General features: G+C 39.5%; 1 protein-coding gene across 1 annotated transcript in view; it reads left to right on the top strand.

Annotated features, from left to right (window-relative positions):
* dok4 (docking protein 4) overlaps positions 1-25,553 on the top strand; it is an 80,146-nt gene extending 54,593 nt beyond the window's left edge. The window contains exons 3-9 of the mRNA XM_067597286.1: positions 5,820-5,927; positions 8,165-8,279; positions 10,519-10,638; positions 13,027-13,216; positions 14,764-14,902; positions 17,933-18,050; positions 19,446-25,553. Coding sequence (XP_067453387.1) covers positions 5,820-5,927; positions 8,165-8,279; positions 10,519-10,638; positions 13,027-13,216; positions 14,764-14,902; positions 17,933-18,050; positions 19,446-19,591 — 936 coding nt within the window. The 3' untranslated portion in view covers positions 19,592-25,553. The remainder of the gene's footprint in view (positions 1-5,819; positions 5,928-8,164; positions 8,280-10,518; positions 10,639-13,026; positions 13,217-14,763; positions 14,903-17,932; positions 18,051-19,445) is intronic.
* The last annotated feature ends 499 nt before the right edge of the window (positions 25,554-26,052 follow it).

Here is a 26,052-nt window from a genome sequence, read left to right as displayed (position 1 = left end):
AAAACGTGATTGCTGTTAGTCTTTGGAGCTGTTTCCAGACAAACTAAAGTGACTAAACTCTTCATAAAGAAGGAACATGTCACCCAGTGCAGCTGTGTGGTTCACTGACGTGTTTTTAATGGTTTTTGGACAACAACAGAGGTCTACAGTAAAAATCCTGTGGATGGATGGGTCAATAAAGCATCTGACTTTAAGATGGGAGACCACTGTTTACTTCCTGTTTCTTACTGTGAGCCAACTTTTTTTTTAAAAACCATGACCCCTAACCTTGACCATGTGGTTGGGGGGGGGGGCAAAACTTTGCTTTCCATATATTCTGTAACACACTTACAGCAAGGAACTTTTGCCCATGTAAACATACCTGCAGATGTCACTATGGACCAGTTAGATGCTGGTTTGGTCGTTGCTCTTCAAAATCCCTGTTAGCAACACACTGACTGTCCATGACTTGTAGCCACAGCAGTTTGTTTACTTTGTCTTAAATGAGACATTAAATTTTGCAGTTAATCTGTGGTTCACATATGTGCCAAACCATGGGGGGTGATCCGTACGGATCATGGATCAACTACGTTCCGTTACACCACTGCTAGCTGGTGAACATAGTGGAACATTTAGCAGCTAATGAGCCAAATATTTCCCTCTGGAAGTGGTGGAAACCAAAACAGAGCTAAAAGGAGAGTAAATATATTATATTCATCAGTTCTTCAGAAACATGACTCCAAATGAATGAAAATGGTGCTCTGTGTCTACAGGATGTGTATGTTAGCCATATCAACTTTACAAGGCCATAATATGTATAACAGGCAAAGTTTACGTAAGTAATTGTCAGAGACCAAAAATTGAACTGACAGGAGAGTGAATATTGGACTTACTTACTCAGGTGGCTAGAAATGAGATTTCAAATGAATGTTAATATGAAACTTTTGATTATAGCTGCTTTAAGGTGTATTCAGACAAACACAGAGGAAATTTTGTGTTGATGTCTTAATGATTAACCAAATAATAAAGATCAGCAGATTAAATGATAAAGAAAATAATAGTACCAGCTCTAAAATGAAGCCTCAAGAAGGCTATATAATGTTTTAATATGTATGATTTAAATTGGTGGCCTCATCCAGCAGTAAGCTTTCAGTGATAACTATACTTGCTATTCACCAGAGTGTAGTCAATAGGCATTACAGGAACTAACGTAAATCTACCTACACTCAAAGCAACAAATAGTCCAGCATCACCTGATAACCACACACAGAGCTGGCAGACCAGCAGCATTAACCATACATAGAGATTAGCAGGCACCAAAAGACAAGCAGTAGTTATCAAACCAGTGATGCAGAAACAACAGCGCAAGACCCCATTAAGTTTTCTCTCAGAGCCATGCAGTAACCTTAGTCCAATAATTGAGAGTTCAGTCTGTGTGTTTTATCCTGTGGGACACCTCCAACAACATCCAGTAAGTTACTTCAGCAAGTGATGGAAAGTCCCTCTCCTGTAACTTGTCTTAAACTCCTGGATGTCTTGCGTACTTCAGTGAAACTTGGTGCAAGCAGGTTGGTTTGGGGCTGAATTAGTAGCCATGTTTAGTGCTTCACCAGGGAAAACAGCGTGGGACATGGGACATGCACTTGCAAAAGTCCATTTCTTCCCCCTCCCTGAAATCATTTGAGCTGGAAACTTGTCCAGTTTTAGCTGGTTGGGCATATTACCACCAAGGTCATCTGGGACTACTGATTGTTGAGGGGGTGCCCTGGTCCAATCCATTTAGCAGCAGGAGTGACCGCTCTGTTGTTGAAGTTGTTAGCTGTTAACTAATTCAACCTGCCAACTTATTTCAAAACTTTTTGTTCCTGATAAGTTCTGATATAAGTTGGGGGGTGACTTTCACATGAACAAACAGAGACACAATCCACACACAGTTGCTGCGTAGTTAGCTGCTGCTAGCTAGCTACAGCTAACATACAGGCAGTAAATCAGTCGCCAGGGGCAAATAAATACGGACTGTAAAAACACTCCGAGGGTCAGATACAACAAGGGGAAAACTTGTTTCACGTTCTGTCTGAGCACGCCCTTACACTACATGGCCAACTGAATGTCCACCCACCTGTGTCGCTCCATCTCATTAAAATCCACCATGGGCATTAATATGAGGCTGTTACAGCTTTGTTATTGGCATGATTTCAAATTATAGAACTGTTAGCCAATCTCAGTCTTCATTTGTTTTGGACTGGTGTCAGATACAGTAAACCAGACGGAGGATAAAGGATGTGCCCTTAAAAAAGAGATACTATGTGTTAATGTTGGGTTTTTCATCTTACAATGATCAGCTACTAACTCCTTAGTAGCTTTTTGTTTAAAGCTACTAAACATATCCCTACTGCTTTCATTTCTACTATCCTCCCTCTTACTTTTCATCTTTCCTTTCCCTCTATCTCTCAACCATCCAGTATTTGAAGTAACTGGGTCTCAGCAGACAGACTAGCTGTAAGGAGTGCTAAGTGAAGTTAAAGAGAGGGGGCTGAGGAGAGGCTGGGAGGGAGGGATGAAGATACAAAGTGCTAATTGCTCCCTTCTCACAGCTTCAAAGATGAAACTGATGCCAAACAGTTTGGAGTTGCTGTAATTCCAGAGGGGGTCTGCTCACATGAAAGTATCAGAAAATGATGTTGTTACGCCAGGCGTGGCATTAGAGTAACCTTGAAGTGCTGTGTCGACAGTAAACTTAAATGGATACATGTGCATTTTGAATAACGGTTGGCTGTTTTCCTTGATCACACATTTGCCCCTCTGTTCAACTAAAATAGCTTGATAGTATTTTTTTTTTACCGGCCAGTGAATTGTGTGTGCTCAGAGTAGATTTCTAACGTAAAAATGTGAACTTAAAATGTCAAAACCTGAAAAAAAAAAGTTCAGACACTATTGAGCAAAGATGAGAAGTAGAAAGAGGGGATTGGAAAAGGATGACATATGATGATTTAGTACTGCTGTGTTATTGAAAATGTTATTCATATTTATTCATCCTTTCATAGGGTGAGTCACTGTTACGTTCCATCAGCACACAACAGTAGTGGCAAAACAGAATTATTTATCAGAAAATGATACCTCTTATTAATTGAAGAATGCTCTGAAAATTTCGAAATCCTTCTTCCAGCCTCCTTGTTTCAAAAGGAATAGTCTTATTTATTTTTTATGCCTATCATATATACATACATTCATCTTTAAGGCTGTTATGTGATTTGCCTTGCAGATTTACCCTACACAAAAAACTTAAAGCCAAAAAGTCACATGGAACTGGCTTAATCCTAGTGCTGAGTAAAAATGACTGTGTTTCATTTCTGTGCTTATTTTGTTGCTTTGTGGTGTCTTCTAAGACATCACAGACCAGAATGCAGTGTTTTCAGAAAGGGTGGAAAGAGTCACAGCTTCTCTCAGGAGTGTTCAGCTTAATTTTGGGAAAGTAACCAACTGAAGCAGAAGTAGAGAGGATGTTAAGGGAACACCAGTGAAGTCACTGAGGACCATTTCATCATCACAGATGTACTGACAGTGTAAGGGCCTTTTTTTGAACCCAGTTTGTTTTCTCTGGTCACAATCAGTGGATGAGTTAGTACACTGTTTTTTGAGTTGCTAAAGATTTCCTCTTAGTTTGGGTTCTTTTCACACAAAAAATTCAAGTGAATCAAAAAGCATCACTAAAATCCACATGAGAATGTTCACTCTGCTCATTGGTGTCTGGGTGGGAGTGAGAATGTTAACGCACGAAGAAGGTCATCTGGCCGAATATCAAGAAGGCAACATACTTGGTTGTTAGTCCAGGTCAGACCTTGATTCATTCTCCGGCTAGCTGCTTGCAACTGTTGATTTCAGTCATCCACATCCCAGCATGCAGAGCGCACCTGGCTACAGGAGCTATTTAGCTCAAACTTGCAGCCTTGTAGTTGGGTCACATCAAGGTTGGATTATGTTCCCACAACAAACAAACCGCTCCAGAATTTGACCACTTCTTCTAAATATGTCTCAGTTGTTTTGGTCCACACCCGAGTAAGATTGCTGTGTTCAGACTAAACAACACAGGTTTATAACCCCCCTAAGAAGCTGTGTTTGTCTTTAACAGCTTGAAGTTATAGTGAAGTCAAACCTGTAGGTTTCCTTTAAAGTCCTGAAGATTTCAGAAATGGATGATTTGGCAACAATTGTGGTTACTGGTGGTAACAGCAAGTATGTTTTAAAGGAAAACTAGGGATTGTAGTTTAGTCTGCGCTGCAGAATGTTGCACCAACTTCGTGTAAACTCAAAGTTATAATATCACCTCATCTGAGCATGTGTAAGCTTCATTTCACAAGGGATTCATTTCCTGTCCATCTCTTGTGTGTGCATATGCATTTGAATTCCACACAAGAAACAATGGCGTTTCCAGGCAATAAAAGTGCTTTAAGGGTGACCATGAAGTGACACAGCATGGACACGTATGATCAAACCCTCACAGCAACCAGTTCTGTCCATCAATAATCATGTCTGGTCATAGTGTCCTTGAGTGAGCCTCTGAACTGCTCCCTGATCATTTTTGATAAAGGCATCAGCTGAACACCATGACTGTGATTACACAAGATAGAAAAATCATTTTTATGGATCAGTGTCCAGGTGTGAATGGGCAGGGGTGTCACTGAAAGAGTCTGCTCCGTTGACCTACCCTGTATCAATCCTAATTTAGAAAGGCAAAATCTATGAACTGTTGTGTTCAGATTTCCTTTTTGAGCATGTAGGTTGGAAAGTATTTGTATTCCACACTTGTTCAGTAAAGATCAGCCTGAACTTCTCATTCTGTCTCCCACTCCCGCCCTCGAGACTGAACTAAGCTCTTGTAAACAACTGAGAGACTAAAGGAGAGAGAAAGAGAGGGGATGGCTGGATGAGTTTTGCATATGAATTCATGTCAATATGCTGTTCTGTGTACTAAAAGCTATTCGGCTTATGACATGAAAAAAATCCACAACCAATCACGTTGTAGTATTCAGACCCTTTACTTACTTCTATTACAAGTCCTGCATTTCAAATCATATTTAAGTAAAAGGAAAAGGCTATTATCAGTGAAATTTAATATATTATATAATATTGATAATATTTTTATTATAATTTTAAAGTAAAAGTACTGGTTTTGCAGAAAATCAGCCTATATATTTATATTTATATGAATAAATAAAATATATACAGTATAGTATATATTTTAATAGACAACATTATTAATACTGATTTGCTGTTGTAGCTGGTCAAGGAGGCACTATTGAACTACTTCATATACAGTTACAGGTTCCCAACCTAAGGGTCGGGCCCCTCCAAAGGGTCACCAGATAAATCTGACAGGTTGTAAGATGATTAATGTAAATTTTAATATCAAAAGGGAGTAAAGCAGTGTCCCGCAGTGAATTGTAGTGAAGTAGAAGTATCAAGTAAAATAAAATGGAAATACTTAAATAATGTGCAAGTTCTTCAATATTTAAATGTACTTATTCACTCTCCACCACTGGTTTTGAAATGGTTAGCTGGGTGGCTGGTGGTGATATTATGGGTTAAACTTACAATTCCCTCCATTATGTGGCAAAAGCAAAGTTTTAAAAGTTGCTTAAATAACAAATTCTTGAGTAAAATGTATCAAGTGCGGTCTACTCTACTTCACCTCACTCTCTCCATCTTTCTTAGCTTCCGTCACATCAACTCACTGTTTCTGACTGATGTAAAAGTAGGATTTGATATTAAATTTCTTTGATCCTAACTCTGTGCGTGTGTGTGTGTGTGTGTGTGTGTGTGTGTGTGTGTGTGTATTACAGATCTATCGGCGTTGCTGGCTGGTGTTCAAGAAGTCATCCAGTAAAGGACCTCGTCGTCTCGAGAAATATCCTGATGAGAAGTCTGCTTACATCAGAGCCTGTCCTAAGGTGAATGCGTGTGTGTGTGTGTGTGTGTGTGTGTGTGTGTGTGTGTGTGTGTGTGTGTGTGTGTGTGTGTGTGTGTGTGCGTGCACGCGACAGGTATACTCTTTTTTTTTTTCTGCAGCAGAAAACCAAACATAAAGAGTTGACAGACACAAACACATAGGGATGAAAGCAGTCAGCCTTCACATTAAAGTCAAATCTTCTGCTTCAGAGCTCTGCATGAACCAACATTCCTTCTTGTTCTCTTTTTCTTCTCTCTCTTTCTCTCAGATCTTATTCATCTTTCACTCTTCATCATCATCACCTCTCCTTCACCTGACCTTTTTTGTCTACTTTCACACTCCTTCACTTAGCATCTGTCAACACACCAGCGGACTTTAGGTGAAGTTGTAGAATGTCTTTGCTTTGTGTACTCTACTTTCACTGTGAAGGTGTAACTGAAGGTTTCACTATTATACAAAACAATCAGTGTTATTCCACAAATCAATAAACTTCACAAAATGATATTCTTGGCTCAACAGGGACTGTGTGTGCATCTCCACCTGCCACTTTGCTACAAAGTGCAAAGGTCTGGGTTAAGGTGAATATAGATCAGTGGTGGTGTGGTGATTAATAAATACACTCTTAGCCAGTCACATCACTGGTGTTATAGCTCTGAAACAGCTGAGCCAATCACAGTTAAGCATGAGTTAAGTCAAGCTTCTCCATTAGATCATATTGTTGTCTGGAAGGTGCAGAGTGAACACACATCACAAATCTGAAACCAAACAGATAATTAGTACAATGACTGGGGTGTTCCACTCAAGTTTCCTAATCTGTTAATATCGGGTATCTGCTGATACAGAGTCAAATCCGATAGTTATTGACATAGCAGCAGAGGACTGCTGACTTTGGCAAACATTTTTCAGGAGTTACTTAATCCAAATACTGAAGGTCCTGGTTCAAAACTATTAAACTCATCAATTTAAAGGACAGGTTCACAATTTTTCAAGTGTGTCTTAAAACAACAGTCAGGTGTCCATATGAACAGTGAAAGAGGTTTTCCTCGCTGTAATCATTCCTCCTGTTCATACTGGCTATCAAAAGATCCCCTTCAAATGTGATTTCAATGTAAGTGATGGAGGCCAAAATCCACAGTGTGTCCACACAGTCATTTAAAAGTTGATGTGAAGCTTATATGAGGCTTTATCAGTCTGAGTTAGTCATATCAAGTGGATATCTGACACATTTACAGTCTTTTTACCATCAAATTCCCTCTTTGTGTTTCCTCAGACAGTGTTTCCCTGTTGAGGTGTGGTGGAAGTATAGTACCAAAAAGAGGGACTTTGGCACTAAAAAGACTGTAACGTTGAAAGATATCTACTTGATTTGACTCATTTGGACACTGAAGCTTCATATTAGCTTCAGATAAACTTTTAAATACATTTTTGCACAGAAGGATGACTGTGGATTTTGTCCTCCATCTCTTCCATTGTAAGTACATTATGAAGGAATCTTCTAATGGTCAGTATGAACAGGAGGAATAATTACAGCAAGAAAAACATGTTTCAATGTTCATTTCGGCTCCTGACTGTTTTTTTAAGACAGACTTGAAAAATTGTGAAAGCTTCCTTTAAATTACTGATCTGATATAAATGAAAGTTTAACTGGAGAATGGGAAAAAATGTTGTGATCCTCTAGAGAGAAAACCTATCACTCTGTTGGAGTCGGAGTGACTGATTACAAGCACACAAACCTGGCAACAACCAAGTTCCATTTTGGTACTGGTATTTATGCGTATTTATTTCCTATGTTTTGGTAATCAGTGTTGGTCAGTTATCTTGGTAACACTGTAATTTCCATGTTTTTATGGATGAATGAACTGAACCTCAACCGTCGATACCAGAAAATAACTCCTCCCACTCTGCAACTCTATGGTTTACAGTTTCCCAAAGAGCTGTTGAAGGATGTGATAGTTTAGAGAAAGTATGATAGAGTGCATATTTAGGTGTGTATTCAGGAGAACTGCCATTTACTCCTCTCCAAAGTAACAGCAAATCTCACAGGATGATCAGCGTATCGCCCTAATCAACCTCAATTCAAAGACCTCCAGTTTATTAGTGACATTGTTTTTTTTCTCACAAGCTGACTTTACTGTGGTCTCATCCCTTTAATCAAACAATAACAAAAAGGTTGATCACATATAATGTACCAATACAAGATATTTTCATTGACTGTTTTACTTTTGACCTATTGTCTAGGTGACAGAGATTAGCAACGTTAAGAATGTCACACGGTTGCCGCGGGATACCAAGCGACAGGCTGTGGCCATTGTGTTTACGGATGACACCTCACGCACCTTTACCTGTGAATCAGGTAATGTATGGACACACACACACACAAACATGTTCAGTTTTCAGATGGCATGGGGTGATAAACAGCACCAACCATGTTTGACCATGCCTACTACTGTGGATACAGTCATGTCACACCAGACCCAGGAGACAAACTGTAGTCCACACACACTCTGCTTGATTTTCAGTTCATTAAAGGTTGGTTTTCTGCACTTTGGAGATTCAACATGGTGGATAATGTATGTGAAGTAGTGGATTCACATTGTGAAAAACAGTTTTTTGTACAATAGATGAGAAGATCAATTCCACACTCATTTCAGAGGGTGGTATTCTTCTTCTCATCTCACTCCTGCGAGGAAAACACATAAGCAAAAATGTTGAACTTTGTCTTTAATGCATAAACACTGTACAGTCCTACTGAAACTGTTTTTATATTGAGAATAGTGTGTCAGTTTTTGGCTGAGAGAGCAAGACTATATATACTATATCTAGACATGGCTTAAAATATTAGTACCTTTCCACTTTTTAAAAAAAAAAAAAAAAAAATTTCTCTGTATTAAGTTGAAACTGACAGAAGTATATGGTATCCATCCTTCTTTATTTAAAATTGAATATAACTGAAACTTTGATTTTGATTTACAACTTAACATATTATTTAATACAATAAAACAAATGAAAATGGCATGGCCAAAAATATTGGTACCCTTAACTTAATATTTTGTAGCTCAGCCTTTGGAGGCAATAACTGCAGTCAATCACTTACTGTAACTCTGATTAAGGTTTCTACACTTCTCCACTGGTAGTTCGGCCCTCTCTTCTTGAGCAAACTGCTCCAATTCTCTCAGGTTTGATGGGTGCCGTCTCCCAACTACAAATTTCAGCTCTTTCCACAGATGTTCAATAAGATTCAGAACAGGACTCATAGCAGGCCACTTCAGAACAGTCCAATGTTTTCTTCTCATCTACTCTTGGGTGCTTTTTGATGTATGTTTGGGGTCATTATCCTGCTGGAAGACCCATGCCCTGCAACTAAGACACAGCTTTCTGACGCTGGGCTGTACGTTTTACTCCAAAATGCCAAAATGCAAAATTGATACTCCTCTGATTTCATTGTGCCCTGCACAGATTCAAGGCACCCAGTGCCTGAGGCAGTAAAGCAACCCCAAAATGTCACTGAGCCTCCTCCATTTTCGTTTCACAGTAGGCATGGTGTTCTTTTCTTTGAAGGCTTAATTTTCTCTTCTGTAAACATAGGGTTGGTGTTATTTACCAAAAAGCTCTAATTTTGTCTGTCCAAAACACATTCTCCCAGAAGGACTGTGGCTTGACAACATGCATTTTGGCAAAGTCCAGTCTGGCTTTTTTCTGTCTCCCTCTTAGAAGTGGGGTCTTCCTGGGTCTTCTACCATGGAGCCCATTTTCATTCAGACGGCGATGGATGGTGCGACTTGATTGACTATTGTACCTTGAACTTGAAGATCAGCTTGGATCTGTATTGAAGTTTTCCTTGATTCTTTCTCGATCATTCGATTCAATCCTTCTGTTCAATCTCGGGCCAGTTTTCCTCTTGGGACCACGTCCAGAGATGTTGGTTACAGTTCTATGGGCCTTTAACTTCTTAACAATATTGTCAACAGTGGTCACAGGAACATCAAGCTCTTTGGAGATGGTCTTGTAACCTTTATGTTGACCATGCTTTGGAATTACCTTTTTTCTACTGTCTTCAGACCACTCTCTAGTTTTCCTTCTGTTTTTCATGCTCAATGTGATGCACACAGTGGCAAAAACAGCAGAGTGAGTAATTTTCTCCTTTTAAACTGAGCTGCATGAGTGATTATAAGATTGAAAACATCTGTGATACTAATTTAAACACAATAGTCTGCTTGAAGTATCACTACAAATCAGTTATTTCTTCTAAAGGGTACCAATGATTTTGTCCAGGCTATTTTAGAATGTCTTCGTAGAATAAACATGAATTCAGTTATTTTCACAACTTTTTTGTTTGTTCCTTTGTTTGCACATTGCTGTGTTTCTTGCATTACAGCCACTTGCAGATTATTGGAATAGTGTGAAACTACAAAACAGAATTTAAGGGATCAGACCTAATTGTGTCCCGCAGGTGGTGTGGGCTATAGTACATTCCTCTGTAATCTTAATACAGTTTTGAGGAATTCTGCATGCATGATTTCCACTGGATGTTATTCTCAATTTAACAATTCTTACTGCTGGAGGGAGTTTACCATATTTGTCTCTCTGTCCAGAGCTGGAAGCAGAGGACTGGTTCAAGACACTGTCAATCGAGTGTCTGGGCACACGGCTTAATGACATCAGTATGGGAGAGCCCGACCTCCTGGCAGCGGGGGTGCAGTGTGAACACACAGGTAATTCACAGCTCCAGCTTCAAGCTCAGTTTGGCACTCCCTCAAACATAATTGACAGTGCTGGTGAGTGGGAAGCCAGTGAGGGATCGCAGCTTGCACCACGTATAACAGACGAGACACCTGTCTGTCTCAACAGTGGAGCTAGCAGTGACTGCAGTGAATAGGGAAATAGATAGGAAAATAAGAGGCAAAAATGCAATAAAATATGTGTTTTTAACTCAATTTGTTTCAAAAGTTGACTTGCTTGAAACAATTTCTGGAATCTAGGGCCATTTTATCTCATTTTTCATTTTTACGTATTTGCTTACTCACATATCATCTCTCTACTAAAGGAAGGAATCTCTGTATGTATGTACTCCAGCATGTCAGATAGACCAGAGACGAGGTGTGACACAAGTCAAAGAAAAATGCTCTAAAAAGAGAAAAGTAGACAGCAAAAACAGCTTTTGATCAAGAATGGACACTGTCAAGCCATGTCTAGACAGAAAGCATTGCATTAGCAGCACATTTAGCAGGTCAGCAACAAGTGACTACACAGGAGGCGTTCAGGTACATTGTTGAGTGTAGGTCACCGGCACTTTGGAAGCACCCAGAGCCCAATACACAATGATTGTAGTTACGCATGAAACATGTAGAAAATACTTCCCAAAAGCAATTCAAAACTACTTTGTCTCAGATGTTCCAAGACCGTGGCGATTGTGTAGCGTCACTATGGACAAAGCACAAATCTTTGGAGCAGCACTACCCACTCAAATCCGAACTGAAGGCACAGAAAATAGGAGCGATTTAAGAGCCCAATATGATTGATCTACTTTATTTTAGGATGCGCATTATTTTATTTTTAAATGCAGCCCTTATTTTAGGCTACTTGGAATGAGAAAAGAACATTTATTTACTTTTAGAGTACTTATTATTTATTATATCTGTGTATAACTGAACGTTAGTCTCTTTCATGTTGTTGGTGTATATACTCATTCACACCTCATATCAACTGTATTAATTTTTCTATGCGTTGAAGTAGCAGCCAGAGGCTAAGCAATCGTCCCGTTCTGAACAGGCACGTTTTGAACAGGCACTGCACTAGTCAGTATTAAAAGCTGAAAGCTTGTTCCTGGAGTTTCACAAATATTAAACAAACAGTTGTTGTTTTTTTGCAGCATTCAACATCTTCATATGCCAGGAGTCTTAAGGCTGCAGACTAGTTTATACGATGTGTTGTCAGACCATGTGTAAAGGCGAAAGTGTTGAATGGCCGGCATCCCTCTGCCTCCTCAATCTCCCTGCAGGAATTCAGTGTGCTTTGTGTGTACAAGACAGAGCCAGATAATGGAGCACACTTTCAGACAGATGCTCACTGAAAGCATTCGTACTGTTATGCCCAGTTGTGCACACAAAAAGTGATGGAAACAGTTTAATTGAAACAGTGTGAAGAATAAAAAGAGAACTTAAGAAGAAGTACTGCCTACTTTCAATCATCTACACATCCATTGGAAAGTGGGCTTTAGAGGCTCTTAGACAATCCAGCAAGCCCTTAATGTAAAGCATACTGAGGTGTTTAACCAGACAGGCACTATCAAAGCCTTGTGACTTTATTAAATGTTAACAAAATATTGTTCGGCTATTTTTCATGTGAGAGGGGATACTTGCGCCAAGCTGAGCTGTGACCAGCTGCATTCGCTCAGGCCATGCTGGTGCGATGTGAGTGTGTTTCCCCAGCACAGCACAGATGCAGTAAGAGCTCTTTATCTAACATCTCACTGTAGCTGTTTCTGCTTGTGCTGCTCCTCCCTGCAATATTTAAAATGGTTCCACTGACCAAATAACACAGACTATGTCCGTATCTTGATGTGTAGAGCTGTTTTTACTGAAGAATAGCACCACTGATGAAGCTCCACTAACCCTTTAACAAATGCGATGCACTTCCTATTGCAGCTTCACAATAAAAACCTCCGACTGATTCACCAGTGGTAAACTTTTAATATGAAGCAGCAGCAGGAAATGATGGGTTTGCATTAGCAGTAACTTAACTCTGATCTGGATGTAAAGCAATGAGGCTGATATCTGAAAGTCCAAACAGGAGCAAGTGAAGCGGAACTCCACAGAGGTTCAGTTTGAGGCTACAGAAGTACTGATAGCTTTTAAAAACAGACCTTTCTCTAGTTCTCTTCACCTTAGACACAATTGTTGAGCCAATTAGGCCAAACCATTCAGAAAGACTGATGAAAGAGCTTCTCCATGACACATTACCATGAACAATGAAAGCCAGTGCAACAGAGCACTTCAGATCTCTACCATGGCTTCCTTCTGGTGAAATTCCTGAAGCAAATCATCAAACCACACTGATAATTAGTGCCTGACACTGTTCCTGTCACTGCTTGGTCTCCTCAGAGCGTTTCAATGTGTTCCTCCTCCCTTGTCCCAACCTGGATATCTACGGGGAGTGCATGATGCAGATCACCCACGAGAACATCTACCTTTGGGACATCCACAACCCTCGCACAAAGCTGGTCACCTGGCCGCTCTGCTCCCTGCGGCGCTACGGACGTGACGCCACCCGCTTCACCTTCGAAGCCGGACGGTGAGACCAGAGATACGAGGGCAGGGGGAGGGAGAGGCAGAAGGTGGGGGAGATGTTTGATCTCTGACTGTCCCCAAATAGACACAGGTTATATACATCACAGTTTGCCACACATACATACAAAGTCAATGTCAAATTAGGGATCCTTTGTTACATCGATGTGTATTTAAGACCTTTATCGGAACTTACAACCAACATGTGTGTGTATGTGTGTGTGTGTGTGTGTGTGTGTGTGTGTACTTGTCAGTCAGTCTCCGGTCAGTCCAAGGATACCCCTCTCTCTCTCTCTCTCTCTATCTCTCTATCTCTCTCTCTTTCTCTTTCTTTCTCTCTCTTTCTCTCTCTCACACACACACGCACTGCTTGGTTGTGTTGGGCTGAGCCCCATGAAGAGATTGATTGAATAGATTAGACGCTGAATCAATGCTGGGCCAGACCTCCTTATCTCCTCTTCTTTGATAAAACCTGACAAGCTATGATTGGGTCAGCATGCAGATAACAGAGCATATGTGTGTGTGTGTGTGTGTATGTGTGTGTATGTGTGTGAGGTCTGGAACAAAGCGAAAAAGTAGGAGCGCACTCTGGCTGTGGGTCTGTTGTACTGCATCACTGTCATAAGAAGACGTTATTGATCCCCAGAGGGGAAATTCGCATGTTACAGCAGTGCAGGAGACAAGGGAAACAGATATGAACTAGGAGTAATAAATACAAACAAAATAAGAAGTCAAGTAAATGGAAGTCAATCTATATACATTATAAACATTACAATACTCGGGAGAAATTCAGTGTTTACCGTAGAGGAAATAGGGAGAGAAAGTCAAAACAAGGGTGAAAAAGAAGGAGCTGCTACAACAGGCTGCCACCAGATCTTGGGACTTGTTCATTTCTAGCTAGTTTACTGCCAGTGCATTTCATTAAGCTAACATTTATCACTAGCTTCACCTTTGGTCTGGGTTTGTGTTTACGAAGCTTATGCATTTTCAGTTCTCAGGAACAGAAAAGAGTTTTCTTTCTTTCATGCACAACAAAGATTTAGTGGCCCTGTAAACAAATAAAGCATTATGATCCTACCTAACACTGCCAGTCCATCAAACTCACCATCTTCTTGACGTCTCACCAATACTTCCTTTTTATTTTGTTGAGAAGTATGAAAGTATTATCTTTGCTGCTAGAGCTCAGAGAATCTATTGTTGACCAGTTGTGCACTTCTTGCATTTTTGCATTGGAACTTTGATTCAAACCCTGTATCAAATGGCTTTAAAGCTGACAATAATTCTGTGTTTCCCCTAAAATTTGTTTTCTTGTGAGGATGGAAGAGTCAATGAAACAGAATTTAGATCAAAGAACATGAATTCCATGAGAAAACTCTGCACTGATGAACTTCCATTAAGTGTCTTACCGTAGGAGCTCATTAAGGCACAATGAGGCCGGCAGTACTGCAGGTTCTACAGACTGTTGATTAAAATCCTCCATAATATTGCCCAGTATCACTGCTGTATGTCAGCCAAAGATGTTTTTTGTCCTTACGGAGTTGCTGTTGTGTGTAGGATGTGTGACAGCGGTGAAGGCCTCTACACCTTTCAGACCAGAGAGGGAGAGCAGATCTACCAGAGAGTTCACTCCTCCACGCTGGCCATCGCTGAACAGCACAAGAAGGTCCTGCTGGAGATGGAGAAAAACAGCAGGGTGAGGCTGCATGGCTAACACACATAGAAACCTTTGCTTCAGAAATCAGTCAACAGATGTTATATTGCTTTTTTAGTCATGGTCTAAATGGATATTCTTATTACGTTTTGTAATATTACATTATCTTGTGGTCCTGTCTTGTAAAGGAGCCCTGTATACAAATCAAGTTATGTTAATTGTTCATTTGTTATTGTAAACTTTAACCTCAAGTAAGGTTAAAGCTGCACTAATCAATATTTTTGTATTAAATATGGCTTAAATAACTACATATAATTAGAAAGGGGTCCTTTGTAGTGACAGACCCACAGAGTTACCACCCAACTCTGCAGCTCCCCTCAGCTGTCAGAGCAGAGCTACTCTAGTGGAGTCCAAAAATAAAAATTTAGAGCTGAATTGAGCATAATAGGTCCTCTTTAACTGACTTGTTTCAGTCTCACTGTTCTCAACAGCTCTTGTTTCTAGCAGCAGCAGGAAGCTGTTTTCAGTGAAGAAGTTCCAATAAACCCAAGTTAGCAACTAGCTCTTGAACACAGTGGAGCATTTAGCAGCTTAAGAGCTAAATAGTAAATGGACTGCATTTATATAGCGCCTTTCTAATCTTCCAACCACTCAAAGCCCTTTATGCTACATGCCAACATTCACCCATTTCCACACACATTCATCCACTGATGGCAGAGGCTGACATACAAGGTGCCAATCGGCACATCAGGAGTTCTAATACTCGTTCACTTACCTACACACTCACACACACCGATGGCACAGTCATCAGGAGCCATTTGGGGTTCAGTATCTTGCCCAAGGACACTTCGACATGCAGACTTCTAATTAGTAAACAACCCGCTCTACCTCCGCAGCCACAGCTGCCCACAAACTAAACATATTTTTTGTTTGAGGAGTTGGTGGAGACTAAAGCAGAGCTAAAAGGAGAAGGAATATTGGAATTCATCAGGTGGCCAGAAGCACAACTCCAAGTGTATGCTACATTGCTCTGTGTCTTCTTGATGTGTAAATAGGTAACAGTTTGCTAACATGTTAGGTTAATTTGGCAATGATGTATTCTGATGCAGTGAAAAGTTTGTGCTTCTTACAAAATACATACAATGAATAATAAAAACACAGTCTGTAATTTAAAACCTTCTTCTATAGTGTAAGGTAATCTGACTAACCAACACCAACTCTTTAATCACAGAAGAGGATGAAGAGCAGGAGAGGTTTGTTTATCCTACATTTCCTATTTGTCCTCAGATGAACTGGTGACTCAGCAGGCTGTCTGCTGCGTCAGGTCAATGAGAAATCAGCTGTTAAGTGGCTGTGGCGTCCCGGCAGATGTTTTCTGCTTGTGAACGTTGTAGGATCCTTAAGACACAGTGTTGTTATAATGGTCTCTTCAGGTGAGTCACCAAATCACCACAAGGTTCAACTATTAGACAAGGAAGAGAAAAAAACAATTTGATACGGTTGTCTCTGGGAACACGGCGTTAAAGATGTCTTGATCTGTGGAAGAGCGGGTTGTTTGCCTTGAAGTCTCCTGACTGAGTATACTCACTTCCTTACTAAATAAATTGAAAAAATAACCTTGCTGGCCGAAACAAAACTATACTTCATGTTACTAAGCACAAAAGAATTTCAACATAAAGTTTGTTTCACTGGATGTTACAATACTGCACGTAGCTCGACAAAAGAAAATGAAGTTAACTTAGGAGATCATGTGATACAAGAAGATAGTGCAGACAAAGTTAATATGACAGAAGCCCTTAGATACGTGACATGTGTCTCCTTGGAGATGCAAAAAGGAGGAAGAGCAACGTGGAGGCTGACATGTTATTTATCCTGGCCTCCGGCATGGGCGTGTTTTAGAAAATCTTTTGTCTGAGAGAAAACATGTGATTCCCTCTGAGTTGGTGCACTAAATTATTACTCGAGATTAAGTTTACAATCAAAGCTTCCACGCTCACCATGATCAATCACATCTATACATAAATTGCATAGTTCAATACATAATTTGAATATTCAGAGACAATACATGTCTATAATGTAATTCATTTTCCCAATACCTTGGTTGAACAACTTCATTAGGTTACACAATAAAATTATCAAACTTTTTAATGTCTAGTACATAGTAAATATAATGATTGGAAAAGCACAATAAAATATCTACAGTTTATTACACATGCATAATATCATTCCAAGTTATATTTCTATTGGACCACTGAATATCAGTTCTTTATTGCAACTATCAAAATAATCCTTCATACACACATCAAATTCCTACTACAAGTCATATAAGGTTTAACAACAATTTAGTGAATAAAATAGCCAGAAAATTGAATACATTATTACAGCAGGTCTCTGTTCAGTGTTCAAAACCTTACTAAAGGTGACCAGTGGAGGGCAGTGTTTTATATGCAGTGTGTGGCAATTTAATCTATCCATGATTAACTTAGTTAAATGTTATCATAGAAAATTCAGAGTTGGACCATTTTGACTGGTATTATTTTGTGACCAATAATATATAGGTTGCAAGATGACTATATCCTTAATAAACTAAACTTCAAGCAAAGTGAAAAACCAAAGGGGGAGAATAAGTGTGTGTGTGTGTGTGTGTGTGTGTGTGTGTAAGCATGGATCTCCTACAGGTGCAAAATAAACTATAATATGTACTGAATATAATACACTATATAATGATAGTAATACTGTCAAGTGGATGTTACAGAACAGAACAGGTGTAAAGGTAAGTGATGACCTGGGTGGGTAATGTCACTGATAATACTCTTGTGCCCTCCTCCCTCAGCAGATGGTATACATCTCATCCAGTTGTGGCAATTTTCTACCTACAGCTACACTTCTGATCTTTATTAGAGGTGTTACCAAACCATGCTATTAATCCTCATGCAGTGTTAAAAATTCACTAAAATATCATTGTTATAGTGAAGTTGAAGAGGTTTGTTGAAATACTAATCAAGTATGTAACACACATTGCACTTGTTTTAAATCCCTGATGATGTGTGTGTGTGTGTGTGTGACTTCCAGTTGATGTCTAAGGGTTCAGAATCTGGCTCCTACCCATGCACCCCCACCGCCATCCTGCCCCGATCCGCTTACTGGCACCACATTACTGGAAACCAGAGCGGCATGGACCCTGGCAGCGGTAAGCCACATGAGCCTTTAAACAATATTTGTGTATTTTATCTATTTTTGCCACCAGTCCATTCTGCTTTTAACTAATTTCGTGATTGTACCATGGAGGTTGTTCGGTTATCTGCTGGTGTGGTGCAATTTCTGTACTTGTATAGACATAAAATTGCACTTGCATTCCTTGATGCCCCAATTACTCTTATTACATGCAAAAAGAGCAATTTTTATGATTTATTTGTTAAAGGTGCCTACACACAGACTTGAAAACAAACCCTTCAATTTATGTTGAGTTTTTCACTTAAATATTTTTTTTTTCATCTAGTCAAGATATAAATTGATATAATAGGACTGATAGAGTCTGTACTGGGTTAGATTAATGGGTGATTCTTACCATAGATGATACTCACAGCTTCTCATTATTATCTTTCAATTGATTAAATATCACCTTTATCAACTAGTTATCCTTTAACTAGTCAATAATGATCTCATATTCAGTGTTAAAAGTGTTGATAAAGTTGCTTTCTTTCCAAAAGTTAGATGACTTTTGAATCTCATACAGAGCTGGAGTCAGGACGAGGTTACCTTAGCTTAGCATAATGATTGTAAACGATAAAGCCACCGTGACTCTGTCCAAAGTTTAAAAATACACCCACCGACACTTTTAAAACGCACTAATTAACATGTTTTACTAAAACTGAAAAAAATGCCACTTTGTGAATTTAGGGGGAGCTATGTGCTGGAAAAGTTTTTTGACAAACCAGAGTTTATCCAACCATCAAGCACTTTCATGCAGTGTCTCTGGCTACAGCGCAGGTTACCAGATAGAGTCAGTGAGCACATCTTTTGGTTTTGGTCTCTGTACAGGTGTGATGGTATCAGACCTGGCAACATCACTGTGACTTCAGGAAGCTGTCACTGGACCCAGCTGTTGTTGACCAAGAAATACATTGGTTCCATTACCTAACTCCACCTAAAAGCTCACACTGTCATTTTTACAAGTAATTCTTTTTTGTGTGCGAATTTAAAAAACGAGATACAACATGTTAATTAGTAAGTAGTTTTAGATGTGTTGGAAAGTATATTTTTGTCTAGCTGATCCCCCTGCCTCCTAGATTTATGCTAAGCTAAACTAACAGCATCCTGACTGATATCCAACTTTGAGAAAGAAAGCAAATAAGTTTATTTCCCAAAATACTTAACTATTCCTCTTAAGTATTCCTTTTATTCTGACTTGTAGAAAACTGCAGAGGTATCAAGCAAATTACATTTCAAAAAAATTGTTGAAACAGGTTGTTTCTATTGCAAAGAAGTAAAATGATGGGTTGTAGTAATGGTTCGTTCTGTTAACTCCCAGGAGACATAAAGTCACAGTGCTACAGTAACAGCTTTATTTCTGCTCCATCTGCAGGTGATGCCGCAGAAGACGACCTGCTGTCCACCCGCCTGCCTCCTGACCGCCACGCCACACTGCCCATGGCAAACACACATGCACAGTCCCAGCCGCACATACACACACACTCCCCGACACACTACCCCACCTACCCTGGACAGTGACATACACACACAGAACGAGAAACAGACATTGAAAAATACACACACACACTTACCCACATGCATGCAGGCACACACTACTCACACACTGAAACAAATACCCACACTCCCTTCTTATATTTGTTTTACAGCCCAACGTTACACCTCACAGGAGATATTGTAAGCGGGACTAACACTGGCCGACAGACCATCTTGAATGCAGAAAGCAGGAAATGAAAACAGAACTCTGCAAAAGACTGCAAGGAAATTGGGCTTCCTTACGTGACTGCAGTTCCCACAATGCCACAGTAGAGGGGGGATATTTGACGTTTCTCCACTCTCAGGCTGAGAAACTCTGCCTTGAAGATTATTGTATAGTCTACTCTGTAAAGTAAGAATTTAAAGCTCTCAGTGTGCTTAAAATAACATAGGTTGTACTACATTTTGTCTAACCATGTCTAAAAGACATGTTCTGAATAGCTGCACTGGAAGAGTTTATTGGAAATTATGATGATGATTCTAAAGTTTTACAAGCCATAATGGTAGAAATTCAGAGTAAGAGTATTCACTTTGAGCAATGCCCTGAGAAGAGATCTTGCATGACGTCACATAGGGCAGTCAGTTTCCCTGACCCTACAGCACAAATGTTAAATGATACATTGCATCAAGATTACCAGGCCCAGCTTCAAGTGTAGCCATTCAGAACAGCTATAAATGCTTTAGCTCTTAGATGTGGTCAGAAGACATTCAAATTGGTTTGTTTGAAGCATACTGAGACCTTTACAGATACACTGAATAGTTACTATCTTGTTACCTACTAGCTAGCTACCTGGCTAGATCTGGTGGCTAGCTATGGTGATCCAGATATATTGGACTAACAAAATGCACCTATGTTTGTGAGAGTCATGCGTTTTTACCAAGGTTTTTAGTGATGAATCAATGAAATGCCAAATTTTCATCCAATGCCCATTGTTTTTTTATTATGGGTATACAGTAGGACTAGCAAAGCTGGATCTGTTCTTCTGGCTTGAGTTTCTCACCTCCAAGAGTGACACAAGTTTCAAATAGCTGCCATGGGATCAATGTGGACCGGGGCTGCATGGTGCCTTAATAGCACCACATGGACTGTGCTATCATCTGAAGTACACTGAAATTTGAGTTCCCATGAGGAAATTTCCCAGTGTACCAGTGCCAGCTGAAACACTCGTATGAAGAACACTTGATCATTTCACTGTATGTCTGCATCTGGATCGATGCCTTTGACTTTGCTGATAACTGATGTGACTTTGCAGTTACTGGATCTGTATGCTGCGCTGAGGTTCTGAACCGCTCTGAACTGTGGAAGGAAACTGTGATCGGATTCATTTTCTCTGGATTGGCTCCTGTACTATACTGGATATTCATTTGCCCTTAGAGCTTCAGTCTTCTCTGGGATGTAGTCTTATTACCCCTCCTAGTGGCCACATACTTACATTCTGCTATATTTGCACAAGCCAGTTATTTTTCTTATATTATTCAAGGGTTAGAAATGGAAGGGAGGCTTAGAGCATACATTTTTGAATGCCCTGACTGATGATACATTTGGATTGAACCTGCCAATAACTGGTATTCAGTGTCCTTACTTTTGACTACTTGAATGCCAGATTTTTTTTAATGAGATTCATTTTTCCCTAATATTTTTTTCCTTACTAGAGTGACAAAACCCTACATACTATATTGTGAAATTCTCCACTGAAACAGAAGAAAACATGTTTGAGCGTTGGCATACACAGATTCTAATTGACAGAGGTGGAAATGAATAAAGGGGCATCTCTTCTTCCCACAGGGTTATGATTTATTTTTGCCCTAAGGTCACACCAGAGCAGATCTTAAGCTAATCAGATGGGACATAAGGGGCACTCAGTGTGCCTCTAAAAGCCTCAGTGATATGTGAAATTGGGTCCAAAATGAATCATGGAACTGTGCTGCAGACACAGCATGGTTAAATAAAGGTTTTCTGAAGATTCATTTTTACCAAAGGTCACACCAGAGTGGCACTTAAAGGACCAGTGTCTAGGATTGAGTGTTATCGAGCAGCAACCAACTGAGTACCCTGGGCTCTGTAGAAGACTACCCGCTCCCTATGTAGATATAAAGGGCTCATTCTGAGGTAACAAAAACACAATGATTCTTATTTTAAGGTGAATATACACTAATTAAAACATACTTATGGATATTATATTCCATTTCTGCCAAGTCCATTCCACTAGATGCCCCTAAATTCTGCACACTGGACCTTTAAGTAAATGATACGAGTATTTGGGCCAACCTGAAAGGCACTACGGCCAATCAAAGGGCCACTTTGGCTAAGCAAGGGGTACTTCAACCACTGAAGTGCCCCTATAATATGACAATAGGGCAAAAATGAAGCCTAAAAGTGTCTCATTAGGTTACAGAAATTACCAAGAAATCTCTGTTATACAGTAGCAGTGTCGTCATAAGCAGACAGGTTGTGTCATAGTCTGTTCGGTAATGGTTTCTTCAGCTTCACATGTATGGCCTCTTCCACACTTTCTGTTGCTTCCACTCAAGTTGACCTGATCTGGTATCAGGACATCGTCTGATCAATGGAAATTGCATTCACAAGGCACATCACTTGGGCGATCTTTTAAACAGATTGTTAAAGTAGAATTTACTACGACTTAGGTCATCTTTGTAGTTTTGTCCATCATTTCTATCATTAATAATATCATTGTACCCATCAAGGAATATGTTGGCAAGTAAAAAGAAGTTCAATGGGACAGGAAACAGTAGGATGAAACTTGTTACGAAATAAGGGAATGAGTTAAGAGTTCTGCAACCCAGCTCAAACCTGACAGGTCCAGACAGTATCAAGTTTTGGTTCGGGTTTATGCTGGTGTGTTGTGTAAAGCTTCAGGCTTGGGTCGGGTTCAGATCTCATATTTAGCAGTAACAGTCAGGTTCAGTCAGTCAGGTCGAAAGGATGTGGATACAGGCTGGATCCAGGTCTTAGTTTAGGTCCTTGTAGAACTGTACTGTAGTTGTTTGCACAGTGCAATGAGGGATTATTATCAGCATTTTGGGTACCCTGCCTTTCAGTTTTACCTCCAAATAAAATGGGTTAGATCCCCTGGCTAAGCTGTTTGCTTGTTTACAGCCTGTCTGATCATTTACACCTTTTTTCTCCATCAATATGTTCCCAGATCTCTTTAATTACTTTAGTAAGCACAGTGTTATTGTCACTGATGCTTGAAACAAGGCCCAAGCTGTAATAAACCAGATTTATCCTTTGATAACATCCTCATTCTTAAGGAGGTTTAGTGTTATTAGCATTTTTGGAGATCAAAGTCTTCCCACAGATGAAGTATTGATCAACTCTGTTATTGTCAAAATGTATCATAATCACTGGAGGACACTAAACTAGACCTGCATCTGTATGAGTGAAACCCTAGTAGTACATACCAGTCAAACCATGTTAACTTTTTCTCATACCCTGCTTCCCGTCACAGGCCTTTCATATACCCCAAAGCTGTCCATATGACCATTTAAGGTGACCATCTAAGGTTGTTGTCTTTCATCCCGACAGCTTGACTTTGCTACATAATGCCTTTGCCTTCTGTTATATCTTGTCTGACAAAGAACTTAGCTCTTCATTTTGTTGGGACTTCAGAGGTGAGGTAGCGGTGGGAGGGAGATGATTAGCATGCAGGAAGGACAGGCTGCCTAGACAAAAAAGGTCGAATCGTGCTTTCTCAGCTATGGTCTCTAATGGGAGATCATCCTTTGAATTCTGCCTTTTAATTCTGTTGTAAGCGTTTAAGACTGTTGATCTGACCGTGGAGATTTTACCACAGCAGTGTGATGTCTGGGAACACACTGACCACTTTTACACAATTATAAAATGCCTCGTATCTGGATTGTGTCTAGATCTGATTTAGCTGGATTAATGCTGGAATCCTTGCAACTAACATTTTATGGTTTATGTTTTTTATCATGACAGGGCTAAGCATTTTGTTGGTTGTTTACATGATGTAAGTTGTATATTGTGCGTAGATGTGTTTTTGTGTACTTGCATACTGTTTAACCCGAGTTTGCTGCCCACTTGAGGAACTCTTGTACATATGGCTATTTATTTCATATGAAGTGTACGTATGAGTGTGTGTGTGTGTGTGTGTATATGCGTGTGTGCATGTGTGTGTGTGTGCGTGTGTGAAAGAGAGAGGGAGAGAGATGTGTGACATGAGGGATTATTGGAACATGTGTTCATTTAAAACGCAGACACTCACCATGTTTTTTGTACCTTGTAGTGTTGAACAAGCAGATGGTAGCCAGTCCACACTTTGTCAGGGTGGCTCATCACACATAATTCTGCACCTGAGTGCACAACAAGAACACATGTACCATCCTGTCTTCTGCACTGTCCCCTCTCACAGTGTGAATCTTTTTGGCCTTAGACTAATCACATCATCTCTGTTTATGTCTGTGCCATGCTGCTGTTTTGGTTTTGTAAAGAAACTGTAGCAGAAGGAATCCCACAGAGGGGTGTTTCATAAAGAAGGCTCAGATAAGCAGGGCTTACTGTGAAAAGCCTGACTTGAATGAGCCTTACAAATTGAACCAGGATTAAAAATATTTCATGGTGCCAAGTTTGAGCTAATGTAATCAGACTCAAGTCAAGTCTGATTAAAGAGCTGTTTGTAGAAAGTTTGTAATATAGAAGTATTGAAGCAAAATGGAACAAAAGTACTGTTATAAACAAAGCAAAAGGAAACCTTTGGCAGCATGTTGTGGACCAGGTCAGCTCAGACTCTCACACAAGTAGAGATTAACTCAGCACCACTTAACTCCCAGGTCTGCTTGTTATCATCCCATCTTGGGTTCAAGTCCTGTTTGAGTAGTATGAATTTTCTTTGTATTAAGTGCTAAAATCGTGCAATATGTATTAAACAACTTTGAAGTATCAAATACAGCCCCAGTCAGGTTTTATTGCAAGAAAATAAGATCATTTGCATTTTCTAGGATTCTTAAGTTCATTTTGGACAAGTGATATAATAAACTCCATATGCTTGTAATTCTGTTTAAATACCTGTCTGCCCTGCATGCATTCTGAATAGTAGTATTTCTGGATTTATTTAATTTTTATGAGAGAAATGGTGAAAATGCTACTTTTACTATAGGGTTACAACCATGGATCCGATGTATTTATTACCTTTAATTTAATTACTTGAATAGCCAAAAGCAAAACAAGACTAAGAGTCTACAGCCATGCAAGCAGCTACAGAGGTACAGTGGGGCTTTGAGGTAAATGCTAATGTCAGCATATGAACAGTCTCTCAATTACAACATTAACATACTTTTGTTAGCAATGAATGAATTATTTAGCTTAGTTTAGCATGTTAACTTGGTATCAGTTGAGCCTGATGGACATGTCATTAATTTTGTTGGTATTTGATCATAAACGAAAGTATTGGATAACTAAGTTTTATTAAATTTGAATATCTAAATCAAATTTAACAGCAATGCATCCTGTATTTGTTTAAGTATTTCACTTACAAGCAAAACTGTCAACTTAATGGCGATGCTAAGAGGAAATACCCAAATTATTAGGATACATGAGATGTTTCAGTTTGGACCAAAGTGGTGGTTTAATCAGAATTTCCTGAAAATAAGTCAGATTTACTGAAGTAAGCATGGCTTGACAGGCATTCTTGCTTTATGAAACACCCCTTGTGTAAGTGACAAAACAAAGTGCTAAGTGGAGGAGGTGACTGATGAAAATAGCTGAGAAACAGGATGGTTTGAAAGCACCAGATGGTTGTAGTGCGTGTTTGTGATTGTAGTGTTATCGCAATGACAGTGTCAGCTCTCACCAATGGCTATGACCCCTTAGCTTTGTAATCAATGACAAAATGTTCTTTTCACCATTTACACTGTCTACACACCAAGTGCATGTTTTGGAAAAAAATAAAGTCCATTACTTACTTAATGGTATAGCTCTCGTGATGTTTGTCCCTTGAATGTGACCTTTGCTTATGCTTTGTTTTGTTTTTGTTTTTTAAACTATTTTAACATGTGAATTATTGGACATTAAGTTGAAATATGACATCTAGGTTTATATGTGTTAAACTGGTTCAACAATCAAATGTTTTTAGGGTTAAATAAACTGGATGAATGAACATACAGTACGTGGGACACAGTAACTGTTTTGCAAGTCACAAGTAAATTCCAGGTATTAAGTTCTCAGCTATGAAGTCCTAAGTTGAGCCCATAGAGGAGACAGGTAAGTCCCAAGTCGAGACCTACAAGTCCAAGTCGAGTCCAAGTCCTATAAACTTTGTGTTTCATGTCCTAAACTGGTCATTATTTACTCTAAACCAAACTTAATTAATTTAAGTCTCTACTGTATGTTGTTGCCTTTAGCCAACAGAAAGTCTTTTTACCCTCACACCCTTCCATTTATATGTTAAATTTTACACATTGTAATG

Source organism: Thunnus thynnus, chromosome 1, assembly GCF_963924715.1.
Source record: "Thunnus thynnus chromosome 1, fThuThy2.1, whole genome shotgun sequence".
In the NCBI taxonomy this organism is placed as follows: Eukaryota; Metazoa; Chordata; class Actinopteri; order Scombriformes; family Scombridae; genus Thunnus; species Thunnus thynnus.
This window is presented reverse-complemented; position numbering and strand designations above follow the sequence as displayed.